This window comes from Calliphora vicina, chromosome 3 (genome assembly GCF_958450345.1).
Source record: "Calliphora vicina chromosome 3, idCalVici1.1, whole genome shotgun sequence".
Taxonomy (NCBI): Eukaryota; Metazoa; Arthropoda; class Insecta; order Diptera; family Calliphoridae; genus Calliphora; species Calliphora vicina.
This window is the reverse complement of record NC_088782.1, coordinates 122,103,760-122,131,607: the sequence shown is the minus strand read 5'-3', so window position 1 is coordinate 122,131,607 and position 27,848 is coordinate 122,103,760. Positions and strand designations below refer to the sequence as shown.

Below are 27,848 nucleotides of genomic sequence, written 5' to 3'. Positions count from 1 at the left end.
TTCTAGTTCAGTTCTAGTTCAGTTCTAGTTCAGTTCTAGTTCAGTTCTAGTTCAGTTCTAGTTCAGTTCTAGTTCAGTTCTAGTTCAGTTCTAGTTCAGTTCTAGTTCAGTTCTAGTTCAGTTCTAGTTCAGTTCTAGTTCAGTTCTAGTTCAGTTCTAGTTCAGTTCTAGTTCAGTTCTAGTTCAGTTCTAGTTCAGTTCTAGTTCAGTTCTAGTTCAGTTCTAGTTCAGTTCTAGTTCAGTTCTAGTTCAGTTCTAGTTCAGTTCTAGTTCAGTTCTAGTTCAGTTCTAGTTCAGTTCTAGTTCAGTTCTAGTTCAGTTCTAGTTCAGTTCTAGTTCAGTTCTAGTTCAGTTCTAGTTCAGTTCTAGTTCAGTTCTAGTTCAGTTCTAGTTCAGTTCTAGTTCAGTTCTAGTTCAGTTCTAGTTCAGTTCTAGTTCAGTTCTAGTTCAGTTCTAGTTCAGTTCTAGTTCAGTTCTAGTTCAGTTCTAGTTCAGTTCTAGTTCAGTTCTAGTTCAGTTCTAGTTCAGTTCTAGTTCAGTTCTAGTTCAGTTCTAGTTCAGTTCTAGTTCAGTTCTAGTTCAGTTCTAGTTCAGTTCTAGTTCAGTTCTAGTTCAGTTCTAGTTCAGTTCTAGTTCAGTTCTAGTTCAGTTCTAGTTCAGTTCTAGTTCAGTTCTAGTTCAGTTCTAGTTCAGTTCTAGTTCAGTTCTAGTTCAGTTCTAGTTCAGTTCTAGTTCAGTTCTAGTTCAGTTCTAGTTCAGTTCTAGTTCAGTTCTAGTTCAGTTCTAGTTCAGTTCTAGTTCAGTTCTAGTTCAGTTCTAGTTCAGTTCTAGTTCAGTTCTAGTTCAGTTCTAGTTCAGTTCTAGTTCAGTTCTAGTTCAGTTCTAGTTCAGTTCTAGTTCAGTTCTAGTTCAGTTCTAGTTCAGTTCTAGTTCAGTTCTAGTTTAGTTCAGTTCTAGTTCAGTTCTAGTTCAGTTCTAGTTCAGTTCTAGTTCAGTTCTAGTTCAGTTCTAGTTCAGTTCTAGTTCAGTTCTAGTTCAGTTCTAGTTCAGTTCTAGTTCAGTTCTAGTTCAGTTCTAGTTCAGTTCTAGTTCAGTTCTATTTCAGTTCTTTACATTGAAGATTTACCAAAATTGTTTCACTACAATTTGCACAACTTTGCATTTAAATGAAATATTACTAAGGATGTTATTCCAATATTTTTTAAATTTTTTTTCGGAAATTAATTGAAGATAGTGATTGTACTTTTATAGATAACAATTTGTGTTAGCAGTCGTAATGACTGTGCGTTGCTTAGAGCCAAAAAAGGTTATATCATAATATTTTAACAAAGGTCGATAAGGAGGTTTTGCAAGTGTCTTTACTAACTACATAAATGGAAACATATTTTAAGGCTGACAAAAATATGCTCAAATCATTAACAACTCTATAAAATAGCTATAGTAAATTTGTTCACATTAATGGACTTAGTTTATTTTCAAAAGTGACATTATAAAGCCAATTTCCTGTTCTAGCAACTAGTGGTATTAATTAAAACAATTTGTATTCGTTACAATTGTTTGTATTTGTTTAAAAAATTAACATTTTGTTAACTCTGATTTTTCGAAATAACTTTCTTTTTTAATAAGCAAAAGTAAATACGTATGTTTTTCTTTGTTGCCATAAATCACTATTGAAAATAGTTTATTTATTTACCCCGAAAACTCTTCAATGAATTGATAACGGAAAAAACTACTTGTAGTTTATAATTATTAGCAATTTTTTGTGGTTATTAAGTTGTACAAAAAACTTAATAAATTTAAGCGAAATACTTGTAAAGGTTTGCAGTTTTGCAAATAACTTCAAACGGTTACATTTAAGGCGGCTAGACGGTCAACAAGTGTTTTGAGAACAATGAAATTATTTGTAATAGTTTTAAATATTTTGTGCTATTTCTGGCCTACACAGGGATATACAGTGGGTAGGAATGGAATTTCTATAAATGTGTGCTCTCAGGGCGGCCAATATCATGCTGATCCCTATGATTGCCATTATTTTATTCAGTGCAGTAATGGTATTCCATATAGACAGAAATGTGCTACTCCTTTGTTTTGGAATCAAAAACTATTGACTTGTCAATGGTCTGGAGATCATTGTAGTGAACAGATTGCAACTACAACTACCACAGAAGCTACAACTACTACAAAAGCTACAACTACCACAGAAGCTACAACAGAGCTAGGAACTACAACTACAGATGGGAAGTTTTTATCAGAGAGGACAACTACAGAGGAAATTCCAGTAGAAACCACTACGGAAATAAAAACTGAAGTTTCAACGACACCCGATGGCACCTCTTCGACAGAGGCTAGCACTTCCAAAGACTGTGCAACAGAAGTTTCCACTTCGTCTGAAGCCGCATCTTCAACAGATACTACAATTTCTACACCAGAAGCTACAGCTGAGACACCAGCACCAGAAACTACACCCCCAACCTCTAACGAGTCTTCAACTGAAATTTCTTCCACATCGGAGGCAGCAACAAAAAATCCTTTGGAATCTAGTACTGAAACGACCGCAACCACAGTAGGATGTGATGATGGTGATGTTGAATCCTCTTTAAATTGTGAATACTATATACAGTGTGTCAATGGCCAGCAGATAATAATCAAATGTCCCGATGGTACATATTGGAATCAACAAATTGTGGCATGTACCATAGATAATAGTCAGTGCGATGACTCTACACCAGCAATTGGTACAACAGGAAGTGATTCCAGTTCTTCGGAAAGTACTTCCAAAGAAACCACGCTTAATGGAAATAGAGAGCCAACTGGCTCTGCATCAACTTCAGCAGAAAGTTCTTCTTCCGAACCAACTACTCCAACGGTAGCTACAGAGATAACTGACGATACATCGACTTCCCAAAATGACTCTACAGCAGAGGCAGGATCTTCGAGTGAAACAACTGCTGGTGGAACCACTGAGGGAATAACAAATCAATCAACTACCGAAAATGGATCTTCCACAGAGCCCACAACTTCCAATGGATCTACTGAAAGCAGCAGCATTTCAAGTGAAACCACTACAGATAAATCTACTTCTGAAAGTGAATCGTCTTCCGAGACAACCACTCGTGGATCTATAGAAGGTGATACGACTTTAAATGGAACAACTGAAAATGAATCGTCGCCTGAAAATACGGAGATAACATCTGATGATTCTACAGGAAGTACAACAACTTCAAGTGGATCCACCGAAAGCGGTGTGACTTCAGAACCAACAATTTCTAATGGATCTACAGAAAGCGAAACCACTTCAAGTGCAACTGAATCTTCAAATGGATCTACAGAAAACGAAACCACTTCAAGTGCAACTGAATCTTCAAATGGATCTACAGAAAACGAAACAACTTCAAGTGGAACTACCGTAAGTAGTTCTAGTACCGATCCAACAACTCCAAACGAATCTACAGAAACAACTGAAAACGGTGTGACTTCAAAACCAACAACTTCTAACGGATCTACAGAAAGCGAAACCACTTCAAGTGCAACTGAATCTTCAAATGGATCTACAGAAAGCGAAACCACTTCAAGTGCAACTGAATCTTCAAATGGATCTACAGAAAACGAAACAACTTCAAGTGCAACTGAATCTTCAAATGGATCTACAGAAAGCGAAACCACTTCAAGTGCAACTGAATCTTCAAATGGATCTACAGAAAACGAAACAACTTCAAGTGGAACTACAGAAACTACTGAAAGTAACTCGACCTCAGAAAGCTCAACTTCTCATGAATCTACCGGAAAAACAACTACTTCCGAAACTGAATCATCTTCCGAGACAACAGCTTCTAATGGATCTACAGAAAGTGAAGACACTCCAAATGGAAGCACTGAAATTGGCTCAACCTTAGAAGCCACGGAAATAACCACCGACAGTGGCGGCTCAACAGCAGACACTACTAGCTCCAATGGAGATACCGAATCAACAGAAAATACTACTTCTAAAGGCACAACGGAAACTGCAGACAGCACTACCTCCCAGGAAGCCACCGATTTGACTACAAATCAGTCTTCCTCGGAAACTACAACTTCAAATTCAGTTAGCGAATCGACCGACGGCAAATCATCAACCGACAGTGCATCCACTTTGGAAGTAACTACTTCCTCTGTGCCAAATGAATCATCAACTGAAAGTGCGTCAACTGCTGAGGGATCCTCAAACTCCACTCCTATTACAACTACAGAAGCAACTGCTACCACTGAACTTAATGTCTGCCTAAATACTTTCCAAGACTATCATGCAGATCCAAAGGATTGCAGAAAGTTCATAGAATGTGTCAATGGCCAACCCATTAGTCTTAACTGTCCTGTGCTGCATTATTGGGATGTCCAGCTGGGATCCTGTGTTAAGGGTGATTGTCCTAATGTCACAACTATAGCAGCCTAAACAAATATTTCTCGCTACAAATTCTACAATCTTTTAATAAGGAAAAACTGGCTTGTTTAAACTGTAATATTTTCAATTGGCCTTAAAATCTGTTGCCTTGATGTATTTAAATTGTACTACTTTGAGTTGCCGCCGATTCCCTGGAATTTTGTTTGTGATTTCACATATCGTACTCAAACAGATACTTCAGTTTGTTGTTAATACTTTATTTTTTTCAAAAGTGTTCTTTACAATTTCTAGATAATATTTATACTATATTATCTATTTAACATTACAGTGTGCCATATAACTTGTCATAAGCAAATAAAAATTAATACGAAATTCCCTCAATTTCTTATGATTTCAAGTGGGTATTTAAATAGTGATTTTCTGTGTTAATGATTAAGTTAAGGAAATTATCTTTTGTCCAGTTCAAGGTAGTTTGTAATGAGATTAGTTCTTTTAGTTTAATTGTCTTGTAATGGATATAAAAGTGCTGGATTGCATTTAAGAAGTTGCAGTTGCTTTGCTTAGCACGTGTTGTATTAACTTGAATTTTTAAAAAAAATGTCTTCTATTTTGAGTGTATTATTTGGTTTAACATTTATTTGGGCCTCTTGGGCTCTAGATATTTCGGTATGTATGGAAATAATTGTTTAAAATGTGTTATTGGATTTGAAAAGAAACCAATTTTCCAGGTCTCACCCATAGCCCACAGTGATTGTCCAATTATTGACGATGTTAATCATGCTGTAATGTTGCCCTATCCCCTGGACTGTAGTAAATATTACAGCTGTTCGAATGGTTATGCCTATTTGCAGCAGTGTCCCAATTATTTGCAATGGAGTACTCTAACCTATCGCTGCGATTATCCCAACGTAGCCAAATGTAGCCAAGCGCCAAGCATGTTGACACCACCACAAACGGTAGTTGGCTCCCCCAATGGCTTAACAGCCTCATTGACGGGTGAGGTAATTTATCAATTGCATCCCAACGATTGCAGCAGATACTATAAATGTCAGACCCTGGCATGTCCCATTAACTATCATTGGAATTCCTTGACACAAACCTGTGATTTTCCCCATAATTCTCATTGTCCTTTTACGGCCGGAGTGGCCGTGTCCATAGGCTCTAACATAAACCCATCTGTACAGTCCCTCAACACACCTACAACAGCTAATGTGGGTGATATATTTGCCCAAATATATCCCAACGATTGCTCGAAATACTATCAATGTCAGGCAATGTTGTGTCCAGGCAACTATCATTGGAGTTTCCGCTCAGAAAAATGTGATTTGCCGCAATTGGCCGAGTGTCAAGTGCAGCCTCAATTGCCTGCTGTAGTAGTTGAAACTAGCTCTATTGCTGTACCCACTGCTTTCACCGCCCCGCCAACACCAATCGTGGCACTGGCACCTAATGTAGTAACGGAAAATCCTAATATGGCATGTCCTGAGTGTGCTAGCATGTGTGAGGGCTATCAACATCTCTATTTGCCACATCCCCACGATTGTCATAAATTTATACAGTGCAATGGCTGGAGTTATATACACACCTGTCCAGACAATCTATTTTGGAACGCTAAATTAAATACATGTGATCGTGTTTGTGTTACAATCTAAGATTTAAAGCAAATATAAATAAGGACCCTTCATTCTTTAAAATGAAACGATAAAACTTAAAACAAGTTTCCGTTTTATTGTGTGAAATGAGGTCTTATATGTATCCGATTTATTCAATAAAATGTTTCTTTATTTCAATAAATTTTTAGCATCAATCACAGGTCTTTATAAAGATCAATTTTAGCTTCAATCATAGGTCTTTATAGAGTTCAATTTTTGCTTCAATCATAGGTATTTATAAAGTTCAATTTTAGTTTCAATCAAAGGTCTTTATAAAGTTAAATTTTAGCTTCAAACAAAGGTCTTTATAAAGTTCAATTTTAGCTTCAATCATAGGTCTTTATAGAGTTTAATTTTAGCTTCAATCATAGGTCTTTTTAAAGTTAAATTTTAGCTTCAATCATAGGTCTTTATAAAGTTCAATTTTAGCTTCAATCAAAGGTCTTTATAGAGTTCAATTTTAGCATCAATCATATGTCTTTATAAAGTTCAATTTTAGCTTCAATCATAGGTCTTTATAAAGTTAAATTTTAGCTTCAATCTTAGGTCTTTATAAAGTTCAATTTTAGCTTCAATCATAGGTCTTTATAAAGTTCAATTTTAGATTCAATCATAGATCTTTATAGAGTTCAGTTTTAGCTTCAATCATAGGTCTTTATAAAGTTCAATTTTAGCTTCAATCATATGTCTTTATAAAGTTCAATTTTAGCTTCAATCATAGGTCTTTAGAAAGATAAATTTCAGCTTCAATCATAGATCTTTATAAAGATCAATTTCGGATTCAATCATACGTATTTATAAAGTTCAATTTAAACTTCAATCATAGGTATTTATAAAGTTCAATTTTAGCTTCAATCATGGGTCTTTGTAAAGTTAAATTTTAGCTTCAATCATAGGTCTTTATAAAGTTCAATTTTAGCTTCAATCATAGGTCTTTATAAAGTTCAATTTTAGCTTCAATCTTAAGACTTTATAAAGTTCAATTTTAGCTTCAATCATAGGTCTTTATAAAGTTCAATTTTAGCTTCAATCATAGGTCTTTAAAAAGTTCAATTTTAGCTTCAATCTTAAGTCTTTATAAAGTTCAATTTTAGCTTCAATCATTGGTCTTTAAAAAGTTCAATTTTAGCTTCAATCTTAAGTCTTTATAAAGTTCAATTTTAGCTTCAATCATAGGTCTTTATAAAGTTCAATTTTAGCTTCAATCATAGGTCTTTCTGTAGTTAAATTTTAGCTTCAATTGAAGATCTTTCAGTAGTTCAAATTTAGCTTCAATTAAAGTTCTTTAAGTAGTTCAATTTTAGCTTCAATCCTAGGTCTTTCAGCAGTTCAATTTTAGCTTCAATCGTAGGTCATTTAGTAGTAGTAGATATATAGAATGTGATAACTAGTTGCCATTACTAAAATTCACAAAATTTTTGCTGGGTTGTTCTGCACAATTTATTTATTTAATCGTCATTACAAACATTATTAACATCCCTTACACACACACTACGATCGCCATCGTAATAGTAACCCGATGCACATTGGGCCTCATATAACGACTGATTTAGGCACACAAAATACTTATAGCATTTAGCATGGGCCACACGAACCCCATCATGTTTATTCTTACAATCCGGAACTCTCTTATCATCTTCACACATGCCACTCACGCATTTACCCAAATCTCTATCAAAGTGTTCATTGTACGCGCAGGATTTTGTAAGGGCCAGTTCATTTTCACACTCATAATATTCATAGCAGTTGTCCTTGGGGAAACGTGTATTATCTTTTCGCTTTTTACACCATTTCGAGCTGGCCTCACAATTGGCTTCATGATAGCTCATGCAAGTATTGTGTTTTTCGGAAAAGTGTTGATTAGGTGGACATTTTTGTGAAAGCGGATCGATATTTTTACCCACACACAAGTAATAGGATTCACAATCTTTGTCATTAGACACACGATCCAATAAGGGGGTATCGTCATCATTGCAATAGTCTTTGGTTTTCTGATCGGCCACATTTGTGTTTGCATTACAGGTTGTGGAACAGGGTGGATTACGTTCATCAAAGCATTCGCTTGCAGCACACGATTTTTCGACACCAGCGCCTGGTACACATATGATGTAATTTTGCTGGATTGAGGGATGTGCAACAAATTGAAATTCAAGTCCTTGGCATAGCTGGAATGTATAAGGGAAAAGAAAATAATAAAATTGAATAAACATTTCCAATTATTTGTTTGTACCTCTTTCAATTCCAAATCCGTTAAAGTGGGCAAACTGGGTGTGGCCTGTGAGTTACCAAAGCTGGTACCATAGCAAAGAATTAAAACGAAACAATAAGCTGTAAAATAATATCAGTTAGTTTGTTTGTCACTCCGAAAGTTTTTATTAATTTTACCTTTATTCCAAAACATTTTTCTCTCGAGCGTTTAGTTTTTAAACTGATGATGTCTCTGCAAATCTCTACCTTTATATAGCAAATCTTTTTAAATAATATTTTTTACCAAAATTATATTTTTATTGCGTTTTATTTTAGTAAATTATTAATTATGATGTTTTCTTTTGTTACTGAAATTGAATCACCAAAAATACTTTTTATCTCCTGGGTAAATTCCAAAATGCTGTTTTAGCAGAGTTCAAACACAAAAGATATAATATCATCAGCCACCTAAAAATTATGTTTAGTTAATTGAAATTTCAAATCAAAGATAGGATTTTAAGGCCACAAGTGGACGAACGCAAAAGGTTATTTAAATATAGACAGTTTTCTGTCTATAGAAAAGTGTCTTTGTTACAGACAGTTTTCTGTCTATAGAAAAGTGTCTTAAACAAGACAGCTTTATGTCTATAGAAAGGTGTCTTTGTTAAGACAGTTTATTTATCATAGGTCTTTATAAAGTTCAAATTTAGCTTCAATCATAAGTCTTTATAAAATTTTAGCTTCAATCATAGGTCTTTATAAAGTTAAATTTTAGCTTCAATCATAGGTCTTTATAAAGTTCAATTTTAGCTTCAATCATAGGTCTTTATAAAGATAAATTTTAGCTTCAATCATAGGTCTTTATAAAGTTCAATTTTAGCTTCAATCATAGCTCCTTATAAAGTTCTATTTTATCTTCAATCATAGGTCTTTATAAAGTTCAATTTTAGCTTCAATCATAGGTCTTTATAAAGTTAAATTTTAGCTTCAATCATAGGTCTTTATAAAGTTCAATTTTAGCTTCAATCATAGGTCTTTATAAAGATAAATTTTAGCTTCAATCATAGGTCTTTATAAAGTTCAATTTTAGCTTCATTCATAGGTCTTTATAAAGTTCAATTTTAGCTTCAATCATAGGTCTTTATAAAGTTAAATTTTAGCTTCAATCATAGCTCCTTATAAAGTTCTATTTTAGCTTCAATCATAGGTCTTTATAAATTTAAATTTTAGCTTCAATCATAGGTCTTTATAAAGTTAAATTTTAGCTTCAATCATAGGTCTTTATAAAGTTAAATTTTAGCTTCAATCATAGGTCTTTATAAAGTTAAATTTTAGCTTCAATCATAGGTCTTTATAAAGTTCAATTTTATCTCAAATCGTAGGTCTTTAATCGTAGGTCTATAGAAAAGTGTCTTGGTTAAGACAGTTTTCTGCCTATAGAAAAGTGTCTTGGTTAAGACAGTTTTCTGTCTATAGAAAAGTGTCTTTGTTAAGACAGGTTTCTGTCTTTTGGACAATTTTCTGTCTATAGAAAAGTGTCTTTATTAAGACAGTTTTCTGTCTATAGAAAAGTGTCTTTATTAAGACAGTTTTCTGTCTATAGAAAAGTGTCTTTATTAAGACAGTTTTCTGTCTATAGAAAAGTGTCTTTATTAAGACAGTTTTCTGTCTATAGAAAAGTGTCTTTATTAAGACAGTTTTCTGTCTATAGAAAAGTGTCTTTATTAAGACAGTTTTCTGTCTATAGAAAAGTGTCTTTATTAAGACAGTTTTCTGTCTATAGAAAAGTGTCTTTATTAAGACAGTTTTCTGTCTATAGAAAAGTGTCTTTATTAAGACAGTTTTCTGTCTATAGAAAAGTGTCTTTATTAAGACAGTTTTCTGTCTATAGAAAAGTGTCTTTATTAAGACAGTTTTCTGTCTATAGAAAAGTGTCTTTATTAAGACAGTTTTCTGTCTATAGAAAAGTGTCTTTGTTAAGACAGGTTTCTGTCTTTTGGACAATTTTCTGTCTATAGAAAAGTGTCTTTATTAAGACAGTTTTCTGTCTATAGAAAAGTGTCTTTATTAAGACAGTTTTCTGTCTATAGAAAAGTGTCTTTATTAAGACAGTTTTCTGTCTATAGAAAAGTGTCTTTATTAAGACAGTTTTCTGTCTATAGAAAAGTGTCTTTATTAAGACAATTTTCTGTCTATAGAAAAGTGTCTTTATTAAGACAGTTTTCTGTCTATAGAAAAGTGTCTTTATTAAGACAGTTTTCTGTCCATAGAAAAGTGTCTTTATTAAGACAGTTTTCTGTCTATAGAAAAGTGTCTTTATTAAGACAGTTTTCTGTCTATAGAAAAGTGTCTTTATTAAGACAGTTTTCTGTCTATAGAAAAGTGTCTTTATTAAGACAGTTTTCTGTCTATAGAAAAGTGTCTTTATTAAGACAGTTTTCTGTCTTTATTAAGACAGTTTTTTTAAGAAAAGTGTCTTAATTAGAGTATACATATATTTCTGTCAGTTATCTATTGGATATCTTTAAGTTCATTTTTCTGTTTAATTTTTAACACATTTCTTATGAAATTAGATTTGTGTTTCTTTCATTATTTATTACTGATAACAATTGTGGTTCAATTGCTAAAACAGTGAAAACTGCTAAAAGTGGACTTGCTATAAATGGAAATGACAGATAGTTTTTATCTCCTATTTAGCGAATACCCACCGTAATTGATGTTTATTTTTAAAATACCAAAATAAACTGAATCTTGTCACAATAATGATAAGATCATTAATAAAAAATTAACAAGTTTTAAATTACAATTCATTGATTGACATTGCCAGCTACTGAGGAAAGTTTTCATCAAAGAATTTTAAGAAAGAAAAGGTAAATCACAAAGATAAAATTAATATGAAACAAGTAATAAGGCAATATTGTTATTAATTAATATATTATAAAAAGTAATCAAGAGAAATATGATATTAACAAAATATTATTTAAAAAAACAGTCACAATTTCTAATCAATTTAAGGCTATACAGTGAAATATAAAAGTATATATACCCGGCAATTAAACATGGTTACTAATCGTTTGGTTATCCAATAAATCTTCTAAACTACTACAATGATTGCAAAATAATATATGAACGAATCATAGAGAAGGACATAGGCTTTTATAAATTTGATTTTGTTGCCACTATATTATAACACATGGTGAAATATAGGGTGTCAAAGTTGTGCACCTCTTGTTAGGAAAACTTTGTACAAATATGAACAGATTTCAATGAATATTCCTATGATAAAAGGACATGCTATGTTGAAAATGCTAATTAAGCGTAAAGAGCTTTATTTACAACTTTTTTATCTTTTGTGATCTCCACTGATCGTAGAATATTTTAATCCTTAAATATCTTTTTTGAAAGGATTTTTTTTGGAATTTCTCGGAAAAAGGGTCAAATTGACCCATAAAGAGAAGAGCTGGAGTGTATAGATCTTCCACAAAAAATTCCACAATATAACTCTGATAATAAGAATTCTCTCAGACATTAACTTACAACATTTTTTCATTTAGTATAATGCTCTCTACGATCAAAAAGTTTGTCATTCCGTTTGTAATTTCCACAATATAATTTTCCGACCCCATAAAGTATATATATTCTGGATCCTTATAGATAGCGGAGTCGATTAAGCCATGTCCGCCTGTCAGTCTGTTGAAATCAGCTTTCGGTATATATTAAAAGAAATAAAAAACAAAAAAAAAATTTTAAAATTTAAAAAAAAAAAATTTTTAAATTTAAAAAAAAAAAAAAAATTTTCCAAAAAATTAAAAAAACTACTTTAGAAAAAAAAATATATTTTGTTTACCTAAAAATATTTAAAATTTTTATTTTGAAGTACAATTTGGTGAAGGGTATATAACCTATATCTGGATTACTATGTCATTAATATAGACAATATGGATATATAATAAAAGATATTTCAAAGACCTTTGCAACGACGTATATAAGACTATAGTAAGTTGGACCTACAATGGGTCAAAATCGGAAAAATTATTTTTTAACCCGAATTTTTTTTTTACCAATATTTTTTTGGTAAATATTAAAAAAACAAAAATTTTAAAAACAAAAAAAAAGTTTTTTAAAATTTGAAATTTTTTATTTAAATTTAAAAAAAAAAATTCCAAATTTTTTTTTTTCAAAAAATTAAAAAAAAACTTGGGAAAAAAAAATGAATTGTGTTTACCTAAAAATATTTAAAAATTTTATTTTGAAGTACAATTTGGTGAAGGGTTGTATTGCAATCGAATCAGTAGTTTAGAAGATTCAGATTTATTACCATTTATTTTAGATCAGGGAAAGGCAAAACATGGGCGCCGCGTTTTAAACTTAAACAACTTTTAAAGATGTATGATGTATTGTGATGTATTGAGATTTTACATTTTTAATTGGGGAAAAGAGACGAAAGTTTACTGGCAACACCGATTCGTGGTGAGAGCGGAGAGAATGTATAACTAATACAATCGTAAAATGCAATAGTATAGGTTGCCTTTCCCTCCCTGCAGTTCATTGCACTAGTTCCGCTACGTCGAATTCGTTGGCCACTAAGAACTACTACTAGTGAATTTTCAACCCACTCGCAACGTTATTGACTGGTGAATTTAACACGGGGATGTCATAGCAAGTGGCCGATTGGCACACTCTGCATAACACTTCACTATTAAATTCACTAGTGAAAATACTCCAGCATTTGAGAAAAAAAGAAAAAATAAATTTTTCTGAGAGCGGGGTTGAACACATAACCTCTCGTTTTCTAGTCAAATGCTCTAACCACTAAACCACAGAGCTCTTATTTGTACTGCTCTCTAATTGTTATTAACGGCCATTCTCACAATGTACGATTAAAAGTTAACGTGAACTTTAACCGCAAGTTAGGATAATTTGAATTTCACAATGTACGATTAATTCTTAATTGACACTATTTAACAACAAAGTTGCTGTTAAATATAACCGAACAAATTTCGCCGGTTAGCATCTTAATTGTAAGAAATATAATAAAAGAACATGGAAAAACATTTATATTTTTGTAATATTTATAATTGCTAAAAGTGTAAAGCGAAGAAAAGTAAATTTTGCACGGGGTGATCCATATACCACCCGGATATTGCACTTACAAACCAAACAACAAATGTGCACTTTTGCTTGTTGATTTTCAGTAATTTTTGTTCAGTTTGTTCTGTAAATTTTACAGTTAGGTACCTTAATATTTTTGAGTTTTATACGTTTTTTTTATTATACCACTAAGTCTGCTTTTACACAGGGCAATTTTTCTTGCGCAAGTCTAGAGTTTATAGGAGAGAGAGGCAAGAAGAAAGAAGAGGGGTACACACTTGCTTGTACTGGCAAGTCTCTTCAAATTTCTTTTGTTTTCTCATTTTCAATATGGCGTCTATTAGGTTTTGACATACAAAATTGCTCAAAGACTTGCTGTGTGTAAACAGACGAGCAAGTTTAAAAGGGAATCGACGAGACTTGCTTCAAGTAAACTTGCCCTGTGTAAAAGCAGACTAAGAAAACACAAACTATTAATTTTTATGCCGTCTTTTAGACAATTTTTTATATTTCAATCTTTCATTACACTATTTTTCGTAAACAAATGTATGCATTATTGCCATACTTTCTACTGAATGCTTTGGTTAAGTAATCAAATGATGGTGAAACGTAAATCGGTAACCGTTGGTTAAATGGTCCCCGTTAAACAAACCGACAGTTAGTTAATTTTCCGGTTAAAATGAAATAATCGTACATTGTGAAAATGGCCGTAAGAATAACATGTGAGTCTACTCTCTATTTTTGCATTTTCTACATCATCACTGAGAATGAAAACACAAACGGCCACATTCAGCATTACATGTGGCCATCGAAGTGGTATATTTTAGAAGATTTTATTTTTCTTGAATTTATTTTGAAAAACTTAGGACAAATAGCTGACTATTGCTTATTACTAAATATGCTGGTGAAATGTAGTGCAAATGATAACCATTTAACTATCACTTTAGCAGCCACATCGAACTAGTTAGTTGTAGAAGTAGTAATATAGCTAGTGCAAGGTTTCCATTTGGCACTTTTCAAATTGCTGGGCTGTTTTAGATTGACCACTTTTGTACCGGTATTTTTATTATCGAATATGACTAAAAAGTTAATTCGGATAAAAATGTAGCTTAAAAATGTGGTCCTTCAATTCCATAAAAAATTGTATTGTAAGTCATCAGTGGACTGTTAATTTTCATTAGCATTTTATAAAAATCTCAGTTCGAATCATTGTGAGGAGTAATATAAATAAAACTCTTAAACTTTGCTGTTTATTAAAATTGATTAAAATTTATTAAATTTCGCTTTAAACTTAAAATATGTATATTTTCCTTTTCTGATCCTTCTCACCAGGGACATTTATATTGCACCTTTGGCACACATTGATCTATTGCCGGATTGTAGTTCCAATCGAAACTGCAATCCAAAACTACCGCTTCTGAGCCATAACAGAAATAGTATTTAGTGCAGTCACCTTTATAGACATATTTTTCCCCATAATTTAATTGGGTACATTCTGGTTTTGAGATTGTAAAAGTGGCCACCAATTTACAGCTTAAGCTTTCGGCATCGTAGGTACTGCCCTCGGGACAGCTGTAGACTTCCGGCAAGGGATATTGGCATATAACATATTTAGTATTATCGCCGGGATATGGTAAATAACTACCGGATTTATGGCCACAACAAATATTGCCGTCCGGGGTTTCAGTAATTGGTGTAGTAATTTCAGGAGCGTCTGTGCTTGATGTTATTGGTTCTTTGCATTCGGAATTTGAGGTTTGGCCATCACATTCTCCCGTATAGGGATTGTAATAGGTTTGATTTTGGCATTTACACAATACCGAAGAGCTATCCAAGCACATATAGTATTGAGAACAGTCCTGTACATTGGCATAGATAAAACCATTGGATTCATCACTACAAGGTCCTTGTGGAGATTGAGCAGTGGTAGTATTTGTCTCCGATGATTCTGTGGTTGTGGTAGCAGCTATAGGACCCTGACAAGCTGTAGGGGATACATCATTGTCACATTCTCCCGTAGCTGGATCATAGTAACTTTGGGGCATACAATTGGTTAATTTCTCTTGGCCATTAATGCACATATAGTATTTGGAACAATCTTCTGGATAGGACAGTGTAGTGCCAGTAGGTTTGTTTTCACAAGTCTCAACAGGCTGAGGAGTGGTGGTGATCTCTGTTGTCGTTGGCATGGTGGGGCTAGTTTTAATGCTACAGTCAGCCAAGTTGGGCTCAACACACTCCTCATAATGGGCACTGAATTCCAAACCTTGGGGACAATCATAACCCACATTTAAGGGATAATGACATTCTATATATTTCGTGCAATTATTGGGATAGGGAATTTTACTGCCATCTGGCTTGTTATAGCATGGACCCAAATTGGGATCTTGGGTGGTAATAGTTGTAGGCTCAGTGGTACTGCTGGCTCTACAAGACTCCTCATTAGCACTGGCCAAACATTTAGCTTCAGTTAAATCGAAGTATTCTCCTGTTTTACAATAGGCCCAATGTTCCATATCTTCGAGGCAAATAATAAACATGGTACAGTTTTCTTCATAGGGCAGCAGGGTAAAATCTGGTTTATTTGTACATTGATTATAAGGCTTAGTAGGTGTGGGCAAAGTGGGCGTGTTGCTGGGTGTGTTGGTTGTGGTAAGACCACAATCTGAGGCCGAGGGCTCCACACATTCCTGAGCTTCTGAGCTGAATTCCAAATCACTCATACAACTGAAACCTATGGGTATGGGCTTGGCACACTCTATATATTTAGAGCAATTATGGGGATAGGGTACTTTCCAGCCCTCTGGTTGGTCCGAACAAATGCCTTGAGGTTTTGCTGGGGGTGCTAGAGTAGTATCAAAGTTTTGCTTACAGTATTCAGCGCCCACTTGAGCACTGCACTGGCCAGTAAGAGGATCGAAATATTCGCCTTCAGTACAAGTCTTTAACATATAATAACCATCACCCAGGCACTCATAGTAGAGCTGACAATTACTGCTGTATATTTCTGAATCTCCTTCTTTAAGGCCCTGACAAATATCACTGGGGGTGGCCGCTGTTGTTGTTTCGTTTGCAGGCAAGCCTATGCAAGTGCCCTCAGAATCGGGCACACATTTCTGTTGCTGCTCATTGAAATACCAATTATTGTTGCAATAAAAGCCTATGGGTATGGGCCTAACACAGCTGATATATTTCTGGCAATTATCGGGGTAGTTTATAAGCTGGCCATTGCTATAATTGCCACATATACCCAGAACAGGCTCAGGTTTGGGAGTTGTGGCTGGTGATATGGTAGTGGAGATTTCGGGGGTGGTTGTCTCGGGTGTAGTTGGTTTGCGACATATGTCAACATCATCACTGGGCTCACAATCACCCGATACCGGATCGTAATAGTTGTTATAGGGACAATTCATTAGTAAAAATCCTCCATTGCCCTTGCAATATATATACTTGGCACAATTTTCCTCATACGGATAGGTGATGCCGACCGCTGCATTGGCACACTTTTGCGAGGGACTTAAAGTTGTGGCCTGTGTTGTAGTGGCTGCTGTAGTGGTTATAGGTTCCAGACAAGCGGTGCTGGAAACATCAGGACCACAGTTACCCGAATAGGGATCATAGTAATTATTATAGGGGCAAGGAAGCACATAAAAGTGGCCATTGCCTCGACAATAGTAATACAGGGCGCAATTTTCTTTGTTAGGGAAAGTGGTGCCTAACGGCTGGCCCAAACATAGATCATAAACCGGTTCTCCGGTGGTGGTAGGCTCTTCAGTTGTGGTAATAGCTCCTGTATAACAAACATCCTCTGAGGCTTCATCACACAGCATTAGTTTTGAGTTAAATAGCCAGCCTTGGGGACAGTTCTCAACTATGACTTCTTGATCTTTACACTCCAAATATTGTGTACAATCTCCCTCATAGGGATATATGGTATAATCCTGTTTACCCTGACACAAGTCAGAATCTACATCTGGTGGCAGGGTAATGGAAATTGTTGTGGTGGTTTCGGGTTCCTGGGGAGTGCTGGGTAGAGGTAATTCATGACATTCTATATCATCATCACAGATGCCCAATAAGGAATTGAAAATTTTACCATTTTCACAATATTCCAGACAGGGTTCCTCGTCCTTGCATATCACATAGGCTGTACAGTTGTAGTCATATGGTAGATAGCTGCCCTGGTATTGATTAGAGCAAATATGTTTGTCTACAGCCAAGGGAGTTAGGCACTGTTCTGGTATATCGGTAGTGGTAATTAGCTCGGTAGTAGTTTCCTCTGTGGTAGTTGTGGGCTGTTCGGTGGTAGTTGGCAAAGGCAACTCTATACATTGTGCCGTATCTGGGGTATCACAAATTTTTAAAAAGTTATTGAAAACTTTGTCAGTTGGACAATAGTTCATAACCGGACATCCCATGGTACAATTAATATAGGCATTGCAATTATAGGGATAACGCAACAGCAAGCCATTATTGTATTTCAAACAAATATCAGCCTGCATGCCATCAGGAGCCTCACAATCTTTGCCCCAATCATGAGTTGTTGTTATAACATCCATTGTCGTTAGCTCTGTAGTCATAATAGTTGTTGCCGCCGTTGAGCCACTCCCATTCCCATCAACACAATTCACATTTTGTGGATAATTACATACCTTGATTGTGTTATCAAACCAAGTACCGCTCGGACACTGTTTCACCGTTGGATACTCACAATTACACACCAAAAACTTGGAACAATCTCCCGGATATGGTACCAATTCTCCAAAGGGCTGACCTTGACAGGCTAGTTTGTTCTCGGGTCTTTGTTCATTATCACAGGTGCCTCTGTGTTGACGATGAGCTGCTGTGGGTGCCACATTATCAGCTACACAATCCGATTGGCTATATTGTACACAACGGCCGGCTGACACACTAAAGCCCATGCCCAAAGGACAGGGTAAAGTGAATGGTGTTTCATACAAACAATAGATATAAACATGACAGTCTGCGGCAACGGGAGACACTGCACCATTTGGTTTAGAGTAGCATGTTAGCCAATTGCTAGAAGCCTGTGAGAGGGATAGAGCAAGCACGGCAAACAGAAGAAAATGTTTGGTGGATAAAACTATGAGAAAGAGAGAGAGAAAACAAAAGGAATGATTAACTAAATTACCGAATTAAATAATTAGATGTTATAAAATGCACATATTTGTATTATTACTTAATAAATCTTAATTAATTTAATATATAGCTTCAATCGTAGTAGTTCAATTTTAGCTTCAATCTTAGGTCTTTATAAAGTTCAATTTTAGCTTCAATCGTAGGTCTTTCTAAAGTTCAATTTTAGCTTCAATCTTAGGTCTTTATAAAGTTAAATTTTAGCTTCAATCGTAGGTCTTTATAAAGTTCAATTTTAGCTTCAATCGTAGGTCTTTCTAAAGTTCAATTTTAGCTTCAAACTTAGGTCTTATTAAAGTTAAATTTCAGCTACAATCTTAGGTCTTTATGAAGTTCAATTTTAGCTTCAATCTTAGGTCTTTTTAAAGTTAAATTTTAGTTCAATCGTTGGTCTTTATAAAGTTCAATTTTTGCTTCAATCATAGGTCTTTATAAAGTTAAATTTTAGCTTCAATCGTAGGTCTTTAGAAAGTTCAATTCTAGCTTTAATCCTAGGTCTTTAAAGATTTCAATTTTAGCTTCAACCGCAGGTCTTTTTAAAGTTCCATTTTATCTTCAATCGTAGGTCTTTATAAAGTTAAATTTTAGCTTCAATCGTAGGTCTTTCTAAAGTTCAATTTTAGCTTCAATCATAGGTCTTTATAAAGTTCAATTTTAGCTTCAATCGTAGGTCTTTCTAAAGTCCAATTTTTTTGCTTCAATCTTAAGTCTTATTAAAGTTCAATTTTAGCTACAATATTAGGCCTTTTTATAGTTAAATTTTAGCTTCAATCGTATGTCTTTATAAAGTTCAATTTTAGCTTCAATCATAGGTCTTTATGAAGTTCAATTTTAGCTTCAATCTTAGGTCTTTATAAAGTTCAATTTTAGCTTCAATCGTAGGTCTTTATAAAGTTCATTTTTAGCTTCAATTTTAGGTCTTATTAAAGTTCAATTTTAGCTACAATCTTAGGTCTTTATGAAGTTAAATTTTGGCTTTAATCGTAGGTCTTTATGAAGCTCAATTTTAGCTTCAATCTTAGGTCTTTATAAAGTTCAATTTTAGGTTTTTATAAAGTTCAATTTTAGCTTTAATCTTAGGTCTTTATAAAGTTCTATTTTAGCTTCAATCGTAGGTCTTTATAAAGTTTAATTTTAGCTTCAATCATAGGTCTTTATAAAGTTCAATTTTAGCTTCAATTGAAGGTCTTTATAAAGTTAAATATTAGCTTCAATCGTAGGTCTTTATAAAGTTAAATTTCAACTTCAATCATAGATCTATATAAAGTTAAATTTTAGCTTCAATCATAGGTCTTTATAAAGTGCAATTTTAACTTCAATCTTAGGTCCTTATAAAGATTTCAATTTTAGGTTTAGCTTCAATCCTAGGCCTTTAAGTAGTTAAATTTTAGCTTCAATCATAGGTCTTTATAAAGTTAAATTTTAGCTTCAATCCTAGGTCTTTATAAAGTTAAATTTTAGCTTCAATCATAGGTCTTTATAAAGTTAAATTTTAGCTTCAATCATAGGTCTTTATAAAGTTCAATTTTAGCTTCAATCGTAGGTCTTTATAAAGTTCAATTTTAGCTTAAATCGTAGGTCTTCATAAAGTTAAATTTTAGCTTCAATCTTAGTTCTTATTAAAGTTCAATTTCAGCTACAATCTTAGGTCTTTATGAAGTTCAATCTTAGCTTCAATCTTAGGTCTTTTTAAAGTTAAATTTTAGTTCAATCGTTGGTCTTTATAAAGTTCAATTTTAGCTTCAATCATGGGTCTTTATAAAGTTCAATTTTAGCTTCAATTGTAGGTCTTTATAAAGTTAAATTTTAGCTTCAATCGTAGATCTTTAGAAAGTTCAATTTTAGCTTCAATCCTAGGTCTTTAAAGATTTAAATTTTAGCTTCAACCGCAGGTCTTTTTAAAGTTCCATTTTAACTTCAATCGTAGGTCTTTATAAAGTTAAACTTTAGCTTCAATCGTAGGTCTTTATAAAGTTCAATTTTAGCTTCAATCATAGGTCTTTATAAAGTTAAATTTTAGCTTCAATCGTAGGTCTTTATAAAGTTCAATTTTAGCTTCAATCGTAGGTCTTTAAAGATTTAAATTTTAGCTTCAATCGCAGGTCTTTTTAAAGTTCCATTTTAACTTCAGTCGTAGGTCTTTATAAAGTTCAACTTTAGCTTCAATCTTAGGTCTTTATAAAGTTAAATTTTAGCTTCAATCGCAGGTCTTTTTAAAGTTCAATTTTAGCTAAAATCATAGGTCTTTATAAAGTTAAATTTTAGCTTCAATCATAGGTCTTTATAAAGTTAAATTTTAGCTTCAATCCTAGGTCTTTAAATATTTAAATTTTAGCTTCAATCGTAGGTCTTTTTAAAGTTCAATTTCAGCTTCAATCGTAGGTCATTATAAAATTCAATTTTAGCTTCAATCCAAGGTCTTTATTCAATTTAGTTTTATCTTCAATTGTGGGTATTCATGTATAAATATATAATCGAAATACTGTAACAAATCAATACCAAAAATCATATGAATATATCATTTGATTTTTACAGTTTTAAGATTTTGAACTATTTTGGAAACTATCAAGCCGTCAATATTTTATATTGTGACAGAAGATAATTTTTTAAAAAGTTTAATTAAAAGTTGTTAACTATTGGCTACACGTTCTTTGTGAAATTAACACATGTCATCAAATTATTCAATGAATATTAATCTCAAGTGTCAGCACAACTAATGTGAAATTGATAAAACTCGAGTAAAAAACTTGAGGGGTTTTTGTCTATTAAATTATAATATAGTAAGTAGCATACTATGAAATTTATAACAATTTTGTTTTTCTGATCTAATCTGATTTAAACATTTTATAAGGAAGTGAATTTTTTATTTAAGCTGATATGAAGGACCAGGCAACATAAATGTGTTACACTATAAAATTTCATTCTAAAGCTTTATTAGAAACTGAAAATCCTTGTTATATTAAAGCTTATTTTAGGAAGTCGGTTTTTCGTTCTGGATCCACCATAATGAAACGAAATTGCAAAATTTGTTACATCTTAATACTAAAGCTGTCGTTTTTAGCGGCATCCAAATAATCCGAATTAATTTACAAAACTACTCCTTTTTAATTTAAAGGTTTAAGTTAAGTCCTTTTACAGTATTCACCTTTTGCGAACATTTTCATAAAGTTTCTTTTCAAAGTCCCTGAATAGAATTCTTCACTTTTCACAGTGAGTATATAATTAGTTTTTCAAATTCACTTATAATTTCGGATTTTTATTGTTCCCCACTACTTTTCGTTCTTAACTTCTCGAGGTGTCGTTATTAACTGAAAGTTTGGTCATAAATAGTTAAAAATTTGATTGAATGAAAAGTGCCGGCAAAACACATTTAAAATTGATAGGAGCACATGAAAGAAGATTAAAATATTATCGTTGAGATATTTGTGAAAAAAAAAATTGGTCAAAACAAAATATAGAAAAACAAAACCACCAAATTGCCAAGATATTAAACGTTTAAATTTCTAATTAAAGAAAAACATAACTTAGATAAAGAAGACCTACCAAACAGTTATATTTATGGTTAAATTTTATTGTCAATCGTTAACCTTTATTTAGTTCAATTTTAGCTTCAATCATAGGTCTTTATAAAGTTCAATTTTAGCTTCACTCATATTTCTTTATAAAGATCAATTTTAGCTTCAATCATAGGACTTTATAAAGTTAAATTTTAGCTTCAATCGTATTTCTTTATAAATATCAATTTTGGCTTCAATCATAGGTCTTTATAAAGTTCAATTTTAGCTTCAATCTTAGGTCTTTATAAAGTTAAATTTTATTGTCAATCGTTAATCTTTATTTAGTTCAATTTTAGCTTGAATCATAGGTCTTTATAAAGTTAAATTTTAGCTTCAATCATAGGTCTTTATAAAGATAAATTTTAGCTTCAATCATAGGTTTTTATAAAGTTAAATTTTGGCTTCAATCATAGGTCTTTATAAAGATAAATTTTGTCCTCAATCATAGGTCTTTATAAAGTTCAATTTTGGCTTCAATCATAGGACTTTATAAAGCTCAATTTTAGCTTCAATCATAGGTCTTTATAAAGTTAAGTTTTAGCTTCAATCGTATTTCTTTAAGTAGTTTAAGTTTAGCTTCAATCAAAGGTCTTTATAATGTTAAATTTTAGCTTCAATCGTAGGCCTTTATAAAGCTCAATTTTAGCTTCAATCATAGGTCTTTATAGAGTTAAATTTTAGCTTCAATCATAGGTCTTTATAAAGTTCAATTTTAGCTTCAATCAAAGGTCTTTATAGAGTTCAATTTTAGCTTCAATCAAAGGTCTTTATAGAGTTAAATTTTAGCTTCAATCGTAGGCCTTTATAAAGCTCAATTTTAGCTTCAATCATAGGTCTTTATAAAGTTCAATTTTAGCTTCAATCAAAGGTCTTTATAGAGTTCAATTTTAGCTTCAATCAAAGGTCTTTATAGAGTTAAATTTTAGCTTCAATCATAGGTCTTTATAAAGTTCAATTTTAGCTTCAATCAAAGGTCTTTATAGAGTTCAATTTTAGCTTCAATCAAAGGTCTTTATAGAGTTAAATTTTAGCTTCAATCGTAGGCCTTTATAAAGCTCAATTTTAGCTTCAATCATAGGTCTTTATAAAGTTCAATTTTAGCTTCAATCAAAGGTCTTTATAGAGTTAAATTTTAGCTTCAATCATAGGTCTTTATAAAGTTCAATTTTAGCTTCAATCAAAGGTCTTTATAGAGTTCAATTTTAGCTTCAATCCTAGGTCTTTATAAAGTTCAATTTTAGCTTCAATCAAAGGTCTTTATAGAGTTAAATTTTAGCTTCAATCATAGGTCTTTATAAAGTTCAATTTTAGCTTCAATCAAAGGTCTTTATAGAGTTCAATTTTAGCTTCAATCATAGGTCTTTATAAAGTTAAATTTTAGCTTCAATCATAGGACTTTATAAAGTTAAATTTTAGCTTCAATCGTATTTCTTTATAAATATCAATTTTGGCTTCAATCATAGGTCTTTATAAAGTTCAATTTTAGCTTCAATCTTAGGTCTTTATAAAGTTAAATTTTAGCTTCAATCATAGGTCTTTATAAAGTTAAGTTTTAGCTTCAATCGTATTTCTTTAAGTAGTTTAAGTTTAGCTTCAATCCTAAGCCTTTAAGTAGTTAAATTTTAGCTTCAATCATAGGCCTTTATAAAGTTCAATTTTAGCTTCAATCATAGGTCTTTATAAAGTTCAATTTTAGCTTCACTCATAGGTCTTTAAAAAGATCAATTTTAGCTTCAATCATAGGACTTTATAAAGTTAAATTTTAGCTTCAATCGTATTTCTTTATAAATATCAATTTTGGCTTCAATCATAGGTCTTTATAAAGTTCAATTTTAGCTTGAATCATAGGTCTTTATAAAGTTCAATTTTAGCTTCAATCATAGGTCTTTATAAAGTTAAATTTTATTGTCAATCGTTAATCTTTATTTAGTTCAATTTTAGCTTGCATCATAGGTCTTTATAAAGTTAAATTTTAGCTTCAATCATAGGTCTTTATAAAGTTAAATTTTAGCTCCAATCATAGGTTTTTATAAAGTTAAATTTTGGCTTCAATCATAGGTCTTTATAAAGATAAATTTTGTCCTCAATCATAGGTCTTTATAAAGTTAAATTTAAGCTTCAATCGCAGGTCTTTATAAAGTTCAATTTTAGCTTCAATCATAGGTCTTTATAAAGTTCAATTTTAGCTGGAATAATAGGTCTTTAAAAAGTTCAATTTTAACTTCAATCATAGGTCTTTATAAATATAAATTTTGGCTTCAATCATAGGTCTTTATAAAGTTCAATTGTAGCTTCAATCATAGGTCTTTATAAATATAAATTTTGGCTTCAATCATAGGTCTTTAAATAGTTAAATTTTAGCTTCAATCGTAGGTCTTTATAAAGTTCAATTTTGGCTTCAATCATAGGTCTTTATAAAGTTCAATTTTAGCTTCAATCATAGGTCTTTAAATAGTTAAATTTTAGCTTCAATCATAGGTCTTTATAAAGATAAATTTTGCTTCAATCATAGGTCTTTATAAAGTTCAATTTTAACGTCAATCATAGGTCTTTATAAATATCAATTTTGGCTTCATTGATATGTCTTTAAATAGTTAAATTTTAGCTTCAATCATAGGTCTTTATAAAGTTCAATTTTAGCTTCAATCATAGGTCTTTATAAAGTTATGTTTTAGCTTCAATCATAGGTCTTTAAATAGTTAAATTTTAGCTTCAATCATAGGTCTTTATAAAGATAAATTTTGGCTTCAATGATATGTCTTTAAATAGTTAAATTTTAGCTTCAATCATAGGTCTTTATAAAGTTAAATTTTAGCTTCAATCATAGGTCTTTATAAAGTTATGTTTTAGCTTCAATCGTAGGTCTTTATAAAGATAAATTTTGGCTTCAATTATAGGTCTTTATAAAGTTCAATTTTGGCTTCAATCATAGGACTTTATAAAGTTCAATTTTAGCTTCAATCGTAGGTCTTTATAAAGATAAGTTTTGGCTTCAATTATAGGTCTTTATAAAGTTTAATTTTGGCTTCAATCATAGGACTTTATAAAGTTCAATTTTAGCTTCAATCGTAGGTCTTTATAAAGATAAATTTTGGCTTCAATTATAGGTCTTTATAAAGTTCAAGTTCAAGGACTTTATAAAGTTCAATTTTAGCTTCAATCGTAGGTCTTTATAAAGATAAATTTTGGCTTCAATTATAGGTCTTTATAAAGTTCAATTTTGGCTTCAATCATAGGACTTTATAAAGCTCAATTTTAGCTTCAATCATAGGTCTTTATAAAGTTAAGTTTTAGCTTCAATCGTATTTCTTTAAGTAGTTCAAGTTTAGCTTCAATCAAAGGTCTTTATAATGTTAAATTTTAGCTTCAATCGTAGGCCTTTATAAAGCTCAATTTTAGCTTCAATCATAGGTCTTTATAAAGTTCTTTATAAAGATAAATTTTAGCTTCAATCGTAGATCTTTAGAAAATTAAATTTTAGATTCAATCGCAGGTCTTTAAATTTTAGCTTCAATTGTAGGTCTATATAAAGTTCAATTTTAGCTTCAATCATAGGTCTTTATAAAGTTCAATTATAGCTTCAGTCGTAGGTCTTTATTATCAGGCCTCTCACAGAATTCCATTCCGATCAAAAGTGGAATTAATTCCGTAATTTGCTTCTTCACAAAAAGTAAAACTACAATTTCTTTCGGAATGAAACCACTTTCAGTTTTCAAAGTGGAATTGATATTTGTTTGTCTTTATTTGATTTTCTTAAAATTTTAATTAATTTCTGTAGCAAAAGCTTCACATTTGTTTTAACATAAAAAGGCTGTCAAATTAAAATTTGAAATACAGAATTATTAAATATTTTTTAAATTAACAAATTACACGGAATCTGAAGAACCTAAAAAGAAATCGATCGGAATAAAAACTACGGCATTGAAACCATTCCGAACGAAATGTGTGACAGCCTGTATGTTCAATTTTAGCTTCAATCGTAGGTCTTTATAAAGTTCAATTTTAGCTTCAATCATAGGGGTTTATAAAGATAAATTTTAACTTCAATCATAGGTCTTTATAAAGTTCAATTTTAGCGTCAATAATAGGTCTTTAAGAAGTTCAATTTTAGCTTCAATCATATTTCTTTAAGTAGTTCAATTTAAACTTCAATCATAGGTCTTGAAGTAGTTTAATTTTAGCTTCAATCATAGGTCTTTAAGTAGTTCTATTTTAGCTAGTATCGTAGGTTTTTAAGTTATTAAATTTTAGCTTCAATCATAGGTCTTTAAGTAGTTTAATTTTAGCTTTAATCGTAGGTCCTTAAGTAGTTCAAGTTTAGCTAGTATCGTAAGTTTTTAAGTTATTAAATTTTAGCTTCAATCATAGGTCTTCAAGAAGTTAAATTTTAGCTGTAATATTTGGACTTTATATAGTTCAAAACTTGCTCTTGAAAATCTTATGAGGACCCAGAATATACATATAGTATGTATACTAATGTGGGTCTGTGGGTCACAAACTAAATGACAAAACCTCTTTTTTATGGTGGGTTTTAAAAATATCCAAACTCTTATCTCAGCCAATAGAAAATAGTTTGTTACCGTATAGTATAATATAGAAAATGTGTGTAAATAAATGTTTAAGTAAAACTTAATTAATAAACAATTCAATAAAAATTACTGACAATGCTTGTCATTGTTTATTACTTTAATTTAAATTAATTTTAAAATAAACAAACCCGGCCATATCATACCCTACAGAGAGTAAATGTATGATTTTCGGATGTGGAACTTATATGACAGCTATGAGTAATTACATAGTGCCCAACACATAAAATTCAAACTTTTTCTCGTGTGGAATTTCTCAAAGTAATTATCGAAACTAACAAAATCCCATTAGGGTTGGGATAATTTTTGGCAGCTGTTTGGCTAGTTTTAGCAGCTTTTCTCACGGCTATGTCTCGGAAACCAATTGGAATTTAGCTTTTCTGTCTTTGGCAAAATTGTAGCTATACACTAGGAGAAAACAAACTAACCCCAAAAAAAACTGCATCTAGTGCTTCAAAATTGCTAAAATGTCGAAAATTTTCAATTTCTATAACCATTTTCACCATTTTTGGCCCATAGCTGGCCATGTTATGTGCCAGATTTGCTCGAAAGATCCTCAAAATTCCAAACTGTATTGATATTTGTAAGGCCCTCTCCACTATGGTGGTGTAGGGTATAAAAACGAAATGCTCGCTGTTAATAATTAATACCGTAGTAGCAACCTTTAGACTTTTTTGGCGGAAAAATACAAAAATTCATAAATTTTATTAGTTCTTTTATCTTAAAATCTTTATATGTATGTATGTAGATAATATAAATAATTATGTATGATAGTGATTTGAAGTTTTTGAAAATGATTGAATGCAAAAATAAACCAAATGAAATTCTGCAGTGATGTATTAGTTGAAAATTATGAAAGACGCCAGGGAATTAATCAAAATCACACAATTATTCACATGCTCTTCAATGACTCAGTAAAATAGTTGAAATACTCTGACACTGATTCATAAGAAAATAACATATTAAAATATACATATATTTTAAATGTAAATTTTTAAATGCTTTATAAAACAAAATTTCCGTAGACTCTGATACTGAGTTATTAAAACAGCTTCTGTTTTTATACCTTTCTGAACTTTTCTTTTTCTTCTCTTTCGGTTAAGGAAAATCTTAGTCAGCCTATTTAAATGTTGTAACAAAAGTAGTTTAAACATTTTGAAATACCTTTTTTATTTTCTCCCAAAAATCATCAAAATGTTTCCCCTACTATAAGGGTTAAATTGTTTAAAATATCAGCCTT

The 27,848-nt window shown here is 31.9% G+C and overlaps 3 protein-coding genes across 3 annotated transcripts; 1 reads left to right on the top strand and 2 right to left on the bottom strand.

Moving 5' to 3' along the window:
- Positions 1–1,837: 1,837 nt before the first annotated feature.
- Positions 1,838–6,172, top strand: LOC135955726 (mucin-22-like). The gene is made up of 2 exons (XM_065506084.1): positions 1,838–4,426; positions 5,107–6,172. Exons 1-2 carry the CDS (start codon positions 1,892–1,894, stop codon positions 6,028–6,030), a joined length of 3,459 nt encoding a protein of 1,152 aa, XP_065362156.1. The 5' UTR covers positions 1,838–1,891; the 3' UTR covers positions 6,031–6,172.
- Positions 6,173–7,445: 1,273 nt separating this feature from the next.
- On the bottom strand, positions 7,446–8,491 carry LOC135953346 (peritrophin-44-like). Its single transcript, XM_065503195.1, has 3 exons — positions 8,416–8,491; positions 8,261–8,358; positions 7,446–8,195 (listed from the first exon to the last, which is right to left on the bottom strand). The coding sequence occupies exons 1-3, from the start codon at positions 8,429–8,431 to the stop codon at positions 7,479–7,481; spliced, it is 831 nt and encodes a 276-aa protein (XP_065359267.1). The 5' UTR covers positions 8,432–8,491; the 3' UTR covers positions 7,446–7,478.
- Positions 8,492–14,559: 6,068 nt separating this feature from the next.
- LOC135953343 (chitin-binding domain protein cbd-1-like) lies at positions 14,560–21,744 on the bottom strand. The gene is made up of 2 exons (XM_065503191.1): positions 21,611–21,744; positions 14,560–18,412 (listed from the first exon to the last, which is right to left on the bottom strand). The coding sequence occupies exons 1-2, from the start codon at positions 21,627–21,629 to the stop codon at positions 14,634–14,636; spliced, it is 3,798 nt and encodes a 1,265-aa protein (XP_065359263.1). The 5' UTR covers positions 21,630–21,744; the 3' UTR covers positions 14,560–14,633.
- Between the last annotated feature and the right edge of the window lie 6,104 nt (positions 21,745–27,848).

Excerpts from the sequence above, each read along its gene's own strand:
- LOC135955726 (XM_065506084.1), top strand. The coding sequence starts at position 1,892 with ATGAAATTATTTGTAATAGTTTTAAATATTTTGTGCTATTTCTGGCCT. Across the intron at positions 4,427-5,106 it reads ATGTCACAACTATAGCAGCC|GTCTCACCCATAGCCCACAG; the intron begins TAAACAAATATT and ends CCAATTTTCCAG.
- LOC135953346 (XM_065503195.1), bottom strand. Across the intron at positions 8,196-8,260 it reads CGGATTTGGAATTGAAAGAG|CTATGCCAAGGACTTGAATT; the intron begins GTACAAACAAAT and ends TATACATTCCAG.